The sequence below is a fragment of the Brachyhypopomus gauderio genome, chromosome 3 (assembly GCF_052324685.1).
Source record: "Brachyhypopomus gauderio isolate BG-103 chromosome 3, BGAUD_0.2, whole genome shotgun sequence".
Classification (NCBI taxonomy): domain Eukaryota; kingdom Metazoa; phylum Chordata; class Actinopteri; order Gymnotiformes; family Hypopomidae; genus Brachyhypopomus; species Brachyhypopomus gauderio.
In genome coordinates, this window is record NC_135213.1 from 26313796 (window position 1) to 26328981 (window position 15186).

The window sequence follows — 15186 nt, forward strand, 5'->3', positions numbered from 1 at the left end:
AAAAATCATATTGTAAAATGGTGTACAGTAAAAAGTTATATAGTACTACATATACTAGCTTCGTCACAATATTAGCTTTTTGTAATACATTTCATAGTGATTTTGATATCAGTAGTGATTACAAAAAAATCCATTTAATCAGGCATATCTCTGCTCCTTCCAGTGTACTGCAAAATGGCTTTATTTAATGTTAGCCAAGCTTGGGAAAAGATCTCTGTTGGCTTTGAAACACCTCCTGTCATCACTTCTGTAGAACACAGATAGAACACACAAAGGTCCTAAAAGTCCTAATCAAACCTCATGAAATGATGGCTACAGTATTGGGGTTGGACCTTCAAGCGAGAGAGAGAAAGAGAGGGGGGAGGGGGAGAGAGGAAGAGAGGGAGGGAGCCCTGCAGTGTTCTATTAATAGACTTGATAATGACTTGCTTACAAAACAGACCAGTGGGATTATCAGTGTGTTACGTCTGTCTCTTCAGATAATGCTAGTGGTACTGAGCGGTGTGTGTATGTTTTGTACAATATATAGATATAAATTAGTTTGCCCATTTTTTGCCCGGGGTGATGGCAAATGTTTTGTGTGTATGTGTTATATAGACGTGTTTTGACTCATTGCACATTATGATCATACATACATCGACATGCCTGATTACCTCCTTTAACCCTGAGATCACCCTCATGAGGTCAATCTTCTTATTGTGATAATTACTTCAGCAATATATTTTCTATGTTTGGTTAATGACAATTTAAGTGATGTAGCATGAGACACTGCATTTTTAACACCGCATTTTTACACAAGGTCAACATATTTTTACACTTCATTGCATGAATATATTTGTTTTTTGGATGAAACCACGAATACTGCTTTTTTTCACCTTCCCTGCATTTGGGATGTTGTTGACAAGATGATGTGTCAAACAATACATTTGATTTGAAGCACTAAATTTTCTAAAATCCATTTTCATTGCATCACCTACTGAAAGATTCATTTCCTAAGTAGCTCAGCTATGGTTATTTTGTAGACGTTTGCCTAGTAATTAACTCGTGACTTCCATTCCAGTACTAGACCATCATTAGTCCTATTTAAAGACCCTTTAGTGTCATATGGACACCTTGGATTCATTCATCAATTCATATGGATTCATTAATTGGAATAAGTATTTGCCCATGTTGTATTCAAGAAATATGTATGTATTCATATGATTTAATAGAGGTTAAATGCTACAAAAACTCAATGGCAAAAAACTTAATGGCAAGGCTGAGTGACCCAGCAGGCAGAATCAGTGTGGTTTAGCAGGACATTTGAGACATTTGACTCTGAACTGCACTTCTCTTGCAGGAAAATAGACCACTGTAAATCTTGTAAATAACAAATACTAGCTGGTTTAGCTAAGGTTCACTCAGTCGTAAAAAGAGGTTGAATTACGTGCAGAAAAGTGGTCGTTTTATGTGAGACTGCTGTTGTGAGAGCAGTTTCACAAGATTTTTTTTAGCAGTTTTCAAAGAAATGTAGAGGATTCCCATGCTTTAATGTGTCACTGAAAGGAACAAAGTGCCAGCTCAATTCTATAGACTTCTATGCACCATCGAACATGAGGTTTATTTACCCACCTATTGTCAGTGTTACCACCTTAAACACGGTACATGATCAGCAGAGGTGCAGCCTCCAGCTGGAGTGTGGGGCCTGTGAACTACAGGAGCTCCCTGAATGTAGCAGGTGATGTAATTGTGTCACTAGCTCTGATTGGTCCTGTTAGTCCTGTTCAGCTCAAATACACGGAAGAAAGAAATCATTTAAAAAATGGACATGCCAACATCATTATTTGTCTACTAGTTAATCGTAAAGGATTCTTAAAAGACAAAGACTTTGATTATTAAAAAATATCAGATTTCACTCTTTCTGTTAAATTACATTCAAGGGAGTGGGGAATAGTACTTTTATTTTCTTCTTCTTCTTCTTCTTCTTTCTTCTTTCTTCTTCCTTCTTTCTTCTTTCTTTCTTCTTCCTTCTTCTTCCTTCTTCTTCCTTCTTCTTCCTTCTTCCTTCTTCCTTCTTCCTTCTTCTTCTTCTTCTTCTTCTTCTTCTTCTTCTACTTCTTCTTCTTCTTCTCCTTCTCCTTCTCCTTCTTCTTTCTTCTTTCTTCTTTCCTTCTTCTTTCTTCCTTCTTCTTCCTTCTTCTTTCTTCCTTCTTCTTTCTTCCTTCTTCTTTCTTCCTTCTTCTTATTTTAAATTAAACCATTGCTATGTGCATAGAAAAATCTTCCACTTTTGACTTGAATGCTGCATCAGCACATCAGAGCTCAGTTTGCAATAGGGTTTGCTATTTCTATCCAGTGAGTCACATCCAATACTTCTATGAACCATGCAGAGTGATGCTCAGGTAAAGTCCCTGTTTAGAATATTTACCCTGAAACTCAGCCAGTTTGATCACAAGTTATTGTCTTTTGCAGATTATTGCACGAGCCATCACAGCTAAAACTGTGACTAGTCTTGGAAAGATGATATTCTGCACATTTGGAGCAGAACTAACTATAGCCCAGATGAAAAGAGGCCATTTTGCTAGTGTTTGTGGACAGCAAGGGGCACATCCATCTAAGCAGTCGGGCTCCTGTTGGTTGCTGGACTGTTGACTAATTCACAGTAATTCAATATCTGTCTGACTGTCTGTCTCTGTCTGTCTATCTGAAGCCATTGCTTTTATGAGCATAGTCAGTAGTATGTGCCTGAGGTGTATAGTATGTGCTCGTAGTATGTTTACGTGTCTGTAGTATGTATACGTGTCTGTAGTATGTACCCTGAGGTGTGTAGTATGTACCCTGAGGTGTGTAGTATGTGTCTGAGGTGTGTATGTTTGGCCTGTAAATGGATGTTTATCTCGGGGAAGGTGTACAAGGACCTGTTGGTGTTCCTGTTCTTGCCCAGGTTGCCATGGTGATCTGGGCTGCACATTCACAAGCTTGCTGTGCTCGATATGTCACGTGTGTGTGTGTGTGTGTGTGTGTGTGTGTGTGTGTGTGTGTGTGTGTACACGTGTACTTACTGCACATAGGTGTGCTCTGTTGCTTGTCCAGTTTGGCACTGAAATCTATGTGCCTCTCAAAGCTCATTGTCCAGTGTCCTACTGTCAGCAATGGTGATGCAACCTCATTCTGACAAATTTCATAACTGATCATATGCACAGAACAGCTCTGCTCCTGCTTCAGTGCAGGTCTAATGCTCATTTTGCTACTTCAGAACTTATTATTAAATCCCATTTCCTGGGATGCAATGGCTTATATCCAAACTGTTTCAGAGCCAACACTTTCTCCAGTCACATGGATCTGTGGGTTATAAACTGACAGCTCACCCCTGAGAATACTATGCCTCATTTTAGACCCACCGCTGAGTTCTTCACACAGCCTATTATCTTACACATTCCCTGCTGCAAGACACCACAAATGGGGGGAAAATAAGAGCTTGAATCATATTCCACCTATGGCAATACATCAAAAAACATTCAAATGCTTGGATTATTGATCTTGATAAGATCAGTTAATTTATACTGTATGATGTCTGTTGAACATGTTAAGGAATTAGCCTGTAAGTCTATTTAAATTCACTTCTTCCTTTTATACCTTTGTTTCTTCTGACAACCTTGATGGCCAAAAAGTGTGTAAAACTATATTGTTTGAAATTACCTCTCAAGAGTATTTCATTACATTATGTTGAGGAGGGCGATTAGGGTAATAGCAGTATCGATGCAAATTCATCTGATGATTTAGTCAATATCTGACAACTTATTAGGGTTCTTTGATAATGATGTGTTAATTAAAAATGTCCTCAATGCAATCATAATCCGCAAGTTATCCACTCTGTAATCTGAACCCCTCAGAGGAGAATGAGTCACATTATTTAGAGACCACATAAAAGTTAGGGAGAATATATGGTTATTCAAAAAACAAAAATGTTAATGTATCATCAGAGAAATACATAGGAAAACGATGTTACAGCTCAAAAATATTGTGTAAGAAGTGTACATTGTGCTGTAATGTATTTCTGAGAACTGTTTTGTTTACATGTCCTGAGACTTACTGGGGCAGTGCTGGGTTGGATCTTTAGTATTTAGGTTTAGTACTACAGATCTTTTTTGTTTTTACATATCATTTCCAACAAGGTGTTAACTTGTATCTCTAGACTAGCAGTTTTTCTACATCTGTTAAAAATGTTTTGTTTTTGCGGTGGTCAATAAATAATGTGACAGAATAAAGCACTGAATGAGCAGCATGAGGATGCAAAGCAGCTGATTAAAATAAATAAGCAGATTGAATTTGAAGGATAATACAGGAGATGTCACAGTGGATGCATGATGCCAGACACCTGTAATGCAGACAGACATGGGTATAGGCTGCGAGGACAGCCAGGGGAGATGAACATACAGATATTGAAGAAATGACCATAAAAGGTTATGAAGCAGTTAAAGGAAGAGATCTGCACTGAATTCATAATGAGACAGTTGGAGTCTCTAGGTATGAGGAGAGCTAATCATTTGTTGTGTGTGTATGTGTGTGTGAGACACACACAACTTGTGAATTCTGAATGCATTTTCATTTGATTAGTTTTGGCAGGGACACAGATTAAAAGAGTGTTAAAATAAATGTGTTTTTAAGACAGGAACTTATAAAGACATGCAGTACAGTTTCTGCATTTTCCATTCGTTGAATAGGCGACAGTAGCATTGCAGAGGAGAAAATTGGTATTTTGACGAGAAAACTGACTTCAGTTATAACACTGTGTGGAAGGTAAAAAACATCAAGTTTATGAACAGTGTGAGAGGTTTTGACAAGGACTGAATGGACAATGGCAACTGTTTTGAGACCAATTAGTCTGAGAAAGTTGGAGTGGAGTGCAGCTCCTCCATCGCTCAATGGCACAGATGCAGGCAGGAAACCAGTGCAGCCAGCACTCATCTACATCTGTCACTAGCATAGGAATGCAAACTGATGCCATGGTGGTAAATCATTTGACCAAGAGAAAACACGTGAAGTATGAAAAGAAGAAAGCCAAGAACAGCTTCAACAACTTCCTGGGACATGAGATAACGGCCAATGGATTTGGATTTCCTACCAGCGATGAAATGTTGTCTGTCAGTGTGGTCAGAAGCAAACCGGGAAGGATCACAACCATTAATAGCAAATAAATGAGAGATGTGTAAATACTGAAATACTGAAAATAACACTGAAGAGCCAAAGACTATTAAGATCAGAAGAGAGGAAAAGGGCATTAACAAGCATGAGGAGAATGTGAGGACAAGGGCATTAATGAGTTTGAGGAGAACGTGAGGACAAGGGCGTTAACGAGTGTGAGGAGAACGTGAGGAAAAGGGCGTTAACGAGTGTGAGGGGAACGTGAGGACAGGGGCATTAATGAGTTTGAGGAGAACGTGAGGACAAGGGCGTTAACGAGTGTGAGGAGAACGTGAGGAAAAGGGCGTTAACGAGTGTGAGGGGAACGTGAGGACAGGGGCGTTAACGAGTGTGAGGAGAACGTGAGGACAGGGGCGTTAACGAGTGTGAGGAGAACGTGAGGACAGGGGCATTAACGAGTGTGAGGACAGGGGCCTTAACGAGTGTGAGGTGAACGTGAGTACAAGGGCGTTAACGAGTGTGAGGGGAACGTGAGGACAGGGGCGTTAACGAGTGTGAGGGGAACGTGAGGACAGGGGCGTTAACGAGTGTGAGGGGAACGTGAGGACAGGGGCGTTGACGAGTGTGAGGAGAACGTGAGGACAGGGGCGTTGACGAGTGTGAGGAGAACGTGAGGACAAGGGCATTGACGAGTGTGAGGATAACATGAGGACAAGGGCATTGACGAGTGTGAGGAGAACGTGAGGACAAGGGCATTGACGAGTGTGAGGATAACATGAGGACAAGGGCATTGACGAGTGTGAGGAGAACGTGAGGACAGGGGCGTTGACGAGTGTGAGGAGAACGTGAGGACAAGGGCATTGACGAGTGTGAGGAGAACGTGAGGACAAGGGCATTGACGAGTGTGAGGAGAACTTGCTGCTGTGGAATGAATGACAACTATACTGCAAAAACTATTAAGAATTATCTGAATTTTTCACGATTGTAACTGGGAGGCTGCAGCTCCTTCCAGCACTTTGGCCAAGAGAAAAAAGATTTGAGTTTGAAGATACATCAGTAGTTGGATATAAAGCAGGTCTTTCAAGAATTAGTGTGGCTGCAGCAGATGTAAAGTCTAACATGCTGTATTTCACTCCTGAGTAGATTCATTACAGACTCATTACATACCCCCCAGCACTCAAGGTATCAACCTTTCATTTTGATGGCCTGGAGCTCTGTGTACCATGGTGATGAGGGGAAAAAATTATATACACTACCAGTCAAAAGTCAGACACACCTGGCTAAATGCATGTTCTTAATAGAAAAAGGCATTTTAATCTAATGAATAATGCTTAAATTTGTTTATAAGACAAATATTTCAAATTTAAGAAAGATACTATATATGAATTAATACTCAACACACACACACACACACACACTTAAATGCAAACAGTTGTATTTCAGAACTTTAGTTCTTCACACTACTTCAGGACGGATGGAAAAGCATTATAGGTGCCGTTTCATGAAGCTGCTTAACAGAACACCAAGAGTGCAAAGCTGCCATCGAAATATAGTTTTCTTTCATTGGTTTGGTATCTTCCCAGATAATTTTTGATGGTTGTGGGTGGGTGTGTGTGTGTGTATAAATACTGTATTTATTAATGTTATTTATTTATAGGAAAACTTCAAATGAATTGCTTAAGATTATGGTTAGATCTACCAATGTGAAATTCAAGCACAGAGTCACTGTTTATACCAAAGGAATAAATCAGACAATTCAGGAAATATGAGTGTGTGTTAGAAAAACATATATAAAATGCAAGCATTTGAGTACAGAAATGAATTCATTAACAATTGCACAGCCATTGTCAGCATGTATGCTGAAGTCTTGAAGCTTACATAATTACAGCAGGAGACTGGTGATCAATCACATGTGATTCCAACATCATTCAAAGCAATATGTTCAAAATATGATGACTGTAATGCATGGGGGACTCTTAGCGTGGAGAACCTCGGACTGTGTGAGAAATGGTAACCACCACCAGCAGGACCCTTTATGATAGAAGGAACTGATCGGGTTTGAATGTAAATCATTTATTTGGATTTGTTCTAGGTTTCTGTAAGCAGAATCATGTTCATATGTTGTGTATTTAATGTTTAATGTTCATGTCCTGCATTGAGTAGCTTTTGCTATTACAAACTATTGGACTAAACAGTGGGAGAGTATCTTCCTAAACTTCCAAAAATGGTGCTTACTCGCAGGGTGAAATGTTCTCACTCACTTGGTGAAAATTCAGTGGTGAAGCTGTTCTCAGCATTTGTATTTAATAAAAAGAATGCATGTATCTGTGTAAATGTCAAATGATTAATTCAAAATACTAGGCTAATTATACTTGACCTCTGACACACTGACTAAAATATGACCCAGCATTTGACCTTGGTGATTGGTTGAGCAGAGCCCTTTTTGCTTCCATCACCAAAATGTATAACTGATACAGTATCATCCACATATCCAAACTTATCCACATATCCAATCTCACACACCTCTCCAATCTCACACATTTGAATAATCTGAAGTCCAGTCTGATGTCTGCACACTGTTGAAGACTTGCTAGCCACTGGAGCTACTGCACTGCAAGGGTCTACACTGTAATGACTCCATGTTTTAGAGCATATGAACCCACACCCCCTTGAGCAAGCAAGTCCTTGTTCAGTGACAGACTGGCATTTTCCAAATTCATGTCCTTTATATACGTTATCATCGGGCAGAGAATTAAAAACCACATTGTTGGAAATCCAATTATTAAAATGTAATCCCTCCTGAGGCACACAAGCCTTTGAGGTTTTAAACCATGACTATTGCCATTTTGCCAGTTCTTTTTTTTCTTTTTCTTCCTGTTCTTTTTTTTGGTAGAATTGCCAATTTCAGGCTTAATCTCTTCGTGGTTGTCCTCACTCAGATCTATAACTAGAGTCTATAGTTATATGTGTCTATACTGATATGTGTTTGAATCCATCACAGAAATCATAGCAAGTTTCAGTCTTAAGCGGAAAGCTTTACTAGATGAAGCATACTGCAAGTTAGCCATTAACACAGGCTGGCCCTGTCTGAGCCTCATAATGCAGTGAATGTTGCTCAATCCTGGATCCATCAGTTACACTGGCATTCCTTGGTGTCTAGCCATACAATCAAATGCATGTCTTAGCTGGTTGGCTGTTTACTTGTTTTTTTCATGATATAAGGTATGTACTAAATCCTGTTGTGTCTAATATAAGGTATGTACTAAGTATGTACTAAATCCTGTTGTGTATTATATTATTATTATATATTATTATAAGTCTTATCAGACACTGTATTCTCAGTGTCATATCTGTGTAGCCTCTGTACTTTGTAACTGCAAAACCACCTATTCAGCTTGTTGTAAAAACCATAGCTAAACTCCCTATGATCGGCTTTAGGCTTTGACGTAATTGTTAATCACACATCCTCTGCCTTTATCAATAGGGTCACATCATGGCATATGAAGTTAGGTCATAGCTAGCTTTATTCTCTATAACAGGAAACATCAGACCTAAGCCAGGTTAAAGTGCGTGGCTTTGGCCCCGCCCCATAAACAAACTCTAAAATCTTGGAAGAATTTGACCAGTGTCTTTTTATGCAGTGATCTTTTCCTGTTCGTTTTAATAATTTTTTTTATTGGTGTTCATTGATTACATATGAATGTAGCATATATGTAAATCTATATGTATGCTTCCATTTAATTATAAGTAGTATAAGTTAAAAGAACTGGTTATGCTCACTGGGGATGAAGTCTGCTCCTGGCATTGAAGAGCCTTATTTGCATTATACAGGATTTATGGTTTAATTATTTTACATGTCCTCAAGCTCTCTTTCACTCTAACATATATACTCTATTCCTTTTTGATTAATTCTTCAGGGCTACAGAACTGAGCCTCAACTCAAAATTAGACCTTTGATTAGGGAACACATACACTATCTCTCTCTTCCACAAACAGCCTAACCGCTCTGTTTTCTGTGGGCTCTTTATCTGTCATCTATCAGAATCATCCGCTATACTGTGGAATTCAAGGATGGTTACACATCACGGTCACTAGACTTTATTATAGCTCCTCTCTTGAGATCTTCCTCCATAATTCTATGGCCATGTAGGACTTCATGTCCCTCAATATAACTGGTATCGGATATTAAGAATCTGATGCCTTTACTATATTGTCATGGTAGTGATGTTTCTCTTTAATTTTAAATTATAGCTTCAAAACTGGCTAAAATATTTATGAAACAGATCAATCAAGTAAATAAAGCTTATTTTCATGTGAAAAAAAAATACTTGTAAATATACGGTTAGATACTGTAGCCTTGTTGTGCTCAGCTTGGCATTGTCCAACTCTTGTGTAAGGTTCTTTCTAGGGTCTCAGAGTCACTGTTGTTCAGATGCACGTGAAATCTCAGGCACCAGTACTCAATATCCATGTAACACCCACTATCATGCAACTACAGTGGCAACATCTCAACTTGTGTCTCTCTCAACCAAAAATATCCACTGAAACTGACCCCAGATATATGGGGTAGAGGGAGCTAATTTTTAACCAAACTAACTAATAAACTGTCCACTGAGTGTAGGTGCACTAGTGACTACTCCTTTGTGAAACTCTTGTTGTAAACATGCCTCATGCAGCTTAGATCAGCATGAATGCCGGGAGAAATGAATGCACCTCTTTATACTTGTAGGAGAACAGATGCAAAGAAACCCACCATATGGAGTAGAGGAGATAATTTCTAATGACAACCTAGCACTTTCGGAACAGCTCCAGCAGAATACAGGCATGCAGGTTACACACGATGCACAGGAAGCTTGTTGCATTGCAGGCTATAAATGACTGCACACTTGTGTGCATGCAGAGTACATAGCTTTCGAGCCACCATTACATCAAAATGCCAGGAATCACATTTGCGGAACTCTTTACTGGATCTGCCACTAACAAAATCAAACACATGGAAACTTCAAAGTGTCTCTGAAGTTCATCTGTGCTGTATCCTGACATTCAGTCGGATGCTTCATAGATGCTTGTGCAATTATGATCATACACTCTCACCATCCACTATCTAATCATGGCTTTCTGCATAAGTGAGACCCATAGTCCTTGTCAGGAGAAACCAGCTTAAGGACATGTTGTCCCTATCCTCAAGTGAACAGACATACACACACATCCACAGATGGATGCCATTCGTTCAGTAGTGTTAGAGACAGAGCAGAGGATTCCACAGCTGCATGCAGCATTTTGTCATTGCACATTGCTACAGACGAGTTTGCAAGCTTTCTGTACTCCATATTAATGCAATATTTCCCTGTGTGTGTGTGTGTGTGTGTGTGTGTGTGTGTGTCTGCTGTATCCACCCCAGTGTTGCTGTGTCTTGCTTATACAGTCACTTTTGAAATTGGACTTGTGAAAAGTCATAGAGCACTTTTGCAGTACCTCACAGCCCACATTCTATTCAATCAAACCAAAATGACTTGAATAAAGAGTTAATAAAACTGACTCCGGATCAGTCCCCTCATAACTCCATTAATAAGCCTTGTTGACCCTTATTGGAAAATGGCACCAGATACATTTATGCTAGCTATTATTTATTGTAACATTTTAAGCATTACATGACTGTGCTTTGTGTCATAGCCTGACATTAAAACGAGGCTTTGGTATATGTTGGGATTCATTTCAGTTCAATTTACTTCAGTTTAGTTCAATTCTTTTCTGTTCTCTTGATTTTACTTGGCTCAATCTAGTAGAACCAGAGGATGGAAAAGTTGCACTAATTCGCATGATTAAAACCAGGGTCCTGTTGTTACGAACCTTGTCTAGGTGTCGAGATGTAACAGTAATATAAAGTATAAATGGATGATTATAGTCTGATATGTAAGGAAACCCAGAAACAAAGTTATAGCAACCAACTGCTTTTATATTGTAACAGACACTGGCAAATGTCATGAGTGGATACATGCCTAAAACAACAAACAAACCCCCCCCTCTAGAAAAGAACATTAGTATAACTAACCTAAAATAAAGCCAGTGAATCGGTACAGTCATTCCTCTCACAGAAGGCTCACACCACACAATCAGGAAATTAGACAGGGAAATACATATAGGTTATCACAGTCTTGCAACTAACACCAGACCACACTTATGGGTTATGCAAGGTACACAATAGTCTCTGCTGTCTTTGTCTTTCTCCCCGAACTCTCCCTCTTGGCTCTCTCTCTGTTCTCTCCCCGCTTGGGCCACTCACACCACACACATGTAGGACACTCCAAATGGTAGGGCGGAGCGAATAACGAGGTAAGAGGACGGCTGTTTCCAGAACCTGGACCAGGACAGAAAGGGACGCAGGCAATCAGGCATAAAACCTGTAAAACCAAGTGTCCTGTAAAACCAAAGTGTCCTGTGTGACCTTTTTGCTGTTGCTGTTATAGCTGTCATTTCTCCAGACCAGAGTGCCCAAGACTGGCAGTTTTCACCTTTAAAATCATTGGCAGGTACCTGAATGTTGGTACCCATAAAATGGTAGCTTGGAGAAAAAGAAAAGAGATAATAGTCTGGGAGACAGAATCACACCTAAAGCATTTGCAGTCTCAGAATAGTGGTGTATTACATCTAATATAATCACTTCACTCAGCATTATAACTGCAGCAGTGAAGAAAAAAACGTGCATTTTTCCTTACACAAATAGATTTGAATTATCTCTCTCTCTCACTCACACACACACACACACACACACACACACACACACACAGTTGCTGACTCAGTTGTTATGTTTATTGAATGGCCTGTCGGAGGACAAATGCCCTGTGCATTTCTACATTTCTATAACCACATTACCAAGATGTCCACTATCCATCTAATTTGTGTTTGACCATCAACACCATTAAGTGCTACCCTTTCTATGTAAATCACACACACACACACTGTTATATCTGTCATATTTGTTCCCTGTTCTGACCTTGGCTTTTGACCCCTCTTTGTCCTCCTTTCTGTGACCCTAATCCCTCCCTATGGTCTGTTGTGTGTGTGTGTGTGTGTGTGTCTTTGTGTGTGTGTGTGTGTCTTTGTGTGTGTGTGTGTGTCTTTGTGTGTGTGTGTGTGTGTGTGTGTGTATGTGTGTGTGTGTGTGTGTGTGTGTGTGTGTGTGTTTCTGTGCATGCTCCCAGCCCCACTTCGGAAGGCTATGTTTGTGGAGAGCCCTCCCATAGCTGAGCCTGGTCTCCACCTCCACACACACACTCCTTCCGCTTCACGGCATCCTAACATGGACATACACACACCTGGTAAGAGCTCACCATGTTTGACCTCCATTGTGATTCTAGTGTTCGGTACCCCCTTCTTTGTTTTGCAAGTTTACATGTTTGTTTCTCTGATGAGTGCCAGGACATATCGAGACACAGTTCAATTATTTGTATCAGTTTCCACAACCAAATATTTCTGTGGCTGATTCATAAGTTGGAGAACAGCTAAACGGGTGAAGTAGGTAAGCTTAGATGCTGCTAGAAAGTTCAATATAATTGTGTTTTGAAGGACATCTGTCTACATTTGAAGGACATGTATTAGCCAAATTCTGTATATTCATTTAACAACATTGGTCATTTCCTTTTCATTCATTGCTTTTCTCTCTCTCTCTCTCTCTCTCTCTCTCTCTCTCTCTCTCTCTCTCTCTCTCTCTCTCTCTCTCTCTCTCTCTCTCTCTCTCGGGCATTTCTCCATGGCTGGGTGAACTCTTCAGCATTTCTCTGCTGCATGTCTTTTGCTGAGAGTACATGCCGGGGTCACTGAAGCTTCAGGGAGATTTCACACTCCTGTTCTCTTGGGCTAGCTTGCTGCAGGCGTGCAGATGTGTCATGCTTGTAAAAGTTATACTGAGCTTTTGAATTATTCTGAGAATTCAGGATAAGAGACGCATTGATTTTATAGTTCCACACATAGTGGGCTGTGTTTCACATCTAACAGAATGCAGCATCATGACCTGCTGCTCCTGTCACGTGCACGACCATGTACACACAACATACACACTCTCACACAGGGCATCTAACCCTTTATATAGGGCTAAATACATGATAAAACCTGACAGTAACTGTGCATGCAAAGCATGCAAAAAGCGCGTATTTAATTCTTGTTCATTAAATTAACGCAGCGATAATGGGGACTTGCCTGGGGTAAATTCACCTGTGCGCAAGAGGCAATACATGGTAAAACATGTGCCCAAGAAACACATGACTGACAAGCCTGTTAATAGCCCATTAGAGTGCTGCCAGGTACATAGAAATGTAGTGTATTTGCAACTTTTACCAAGATGAGAACTGCAGTTTGGAGCTAAATCGATGACTTAAGTATTTATTTAAACCATTGCGGAGCTGCACAATGTATCTCTAGTCAGTACTTCACTGATGTTATGACAGAAGAGCGAGGCATTCTGAGTTTACTCGAGCAAGCCACATTCCTCCTCCACCTCCCTCTTTTTTTACTGCCATTAAAAAGTTTTGCCTTTTGAATACGTTTCTTAGTTAGCTGCGTGGGCAGTATGTTTTTATTTGCATGTGTGACCAAACATTGTTAGAGGTAAAGATTATGCAGTCCATAATCAGTGTTCAATCTACATTTATGAATGGTGCTACATGTTACTGGGCGCTATTTGTGAACATCACATTTAATCTATGTGGTGATAGACTTTATGAATTTAGCCCAGTGTTTAGAATGGGAACATTCAGAGAATCTGTACCTTCAGTATAGGAAATCACAGGCTCGGTCGGCACATTGTTTAGAAATGGAAAAGGCAAACATTTAAGTGGAACTAAATATCTAGTTTAGCAAATATCGGGTTTCAGCAACTTGTAATGTAATTATGACATTTAAAAATGGTATACAAACTTGAAATTTCCTGTGTTATAATACTCCCTGATAACTGTCTGAAATACTGTATTCAAAAAATGGTAGAGTGTTATTCTAGTGCATGGTGAAAAGTGTGTGAGACAGCACTGTAATGACTGGCTTCATTTACCACTTGTGAGTCAGCCGCCCCTGCAAACACTTTTCCTCCCTCTCCCTTTCTCTCTCACTCCCTCCCTCTCCCTTTCTCTCTCTCACTCCCTCCCTCTCACCCTCTCTCTCGCTCTCACTCTCTTGCTTTTTTACACTCTTTCACTTTGTTTTCTTACTAATTCATCTTTTTTCCATTTTTCTTCTTGATCTCTCATCTTTTTTCCTTTCCCTCCTCTCCCCATCCTCTCTCTCTTTCTCTCTCTCTCTCTCTCTCTCCCCATCCTCTCTCTTTCTCTCCCTCTGTTTTATGTTACACTCTCTTCTTCTCTCCCTGTCAATCACACATCCATAGAGGCCCACTGCTGTTTAGGGTACCACAGTACACGCCACCTCTCTCTCTACCTCTCTCTCATATCTCTCTCTCCCATCTCTCTCTCTCTCTCTCTCTCTCTATCTCTCTCTCCCATCTCTCTCTCTCTCTCTCTCTACCTCTCTCTCATATCTCTCTCTCCCATCTCTCTCTCTCTCTCTCTCTCTCTCTCTCTCTCCCCATCTATCTCTCTCCGTCTTTCTCCCCATCTCTGTGTCTCTCTCTCCTTTCTCTCTCCTCTCTTCTATAGATGTGTAGTCTCACTGTTATCTTTACATGTCATGCTCGTCTCTTACACTGATACCTATTCATGCAGGGTCTGGCATGGAGACATCAGGGCAGGTTCTCTCTCTCTCTCTCTCTCTCTCTCTCTAACACACACACACACACACACACACACATTTGAGAGGTGATCCAGCACAGCAAAGTACACCCTCCCTTCTCCTACCGCACGGCCTGTTACCATAGCAACCATCTGTCTTCTTTTTTGCAGTGCAAAAATGGGAAGAGAGAGGAAAGGAGAAAGCGAGAGAGAGAGAGAGAGAGAACAGGAGAGAGAGTTAAAGGAAGTAGAGAGAGAGCAATAGAGAGAGAGAGGTGTTTGTGCCATCTCCTATATTTCTCTGGCTGGAAGGTGTGTAGGGCAGTTGGGTGACATGCCTGTGTTC

At 40.3% G+C, this 15186-nt stretch overlaps 1 protein-coding gene across 15 annotated transcripts in view; it reads left to right on the forward strand.

Annotated features, from left to right (window-relative positions):
* The window catches only part of tanc2b (tetratricopeptide repeat, ankyrin repeat and coiled-coil containing 2b), a 123333-nt gene that overhangs the window by 72584 nt on the left and 35563 nt on the right, over positions 1-15186 (forward strand). For 11 of the 15 annotated variants that reach the window (XM_077000760.1, XM_077000764.1, XM_077000757.1 and 8 more), the window contains one exon: positions 12327-12443. The exons of the other annotated variants lie outside the window; for them this stretch is intronic. In XM_077000760.1, the coding sequence (XP_076856875.1) occupies positions 12327-12443 (117 nt within the window). The remainder of the gene's footprint in view (positions 1-12326; positions 12444-15186) is intronic. 15 annotated transcript variants of the gene reach the window in all.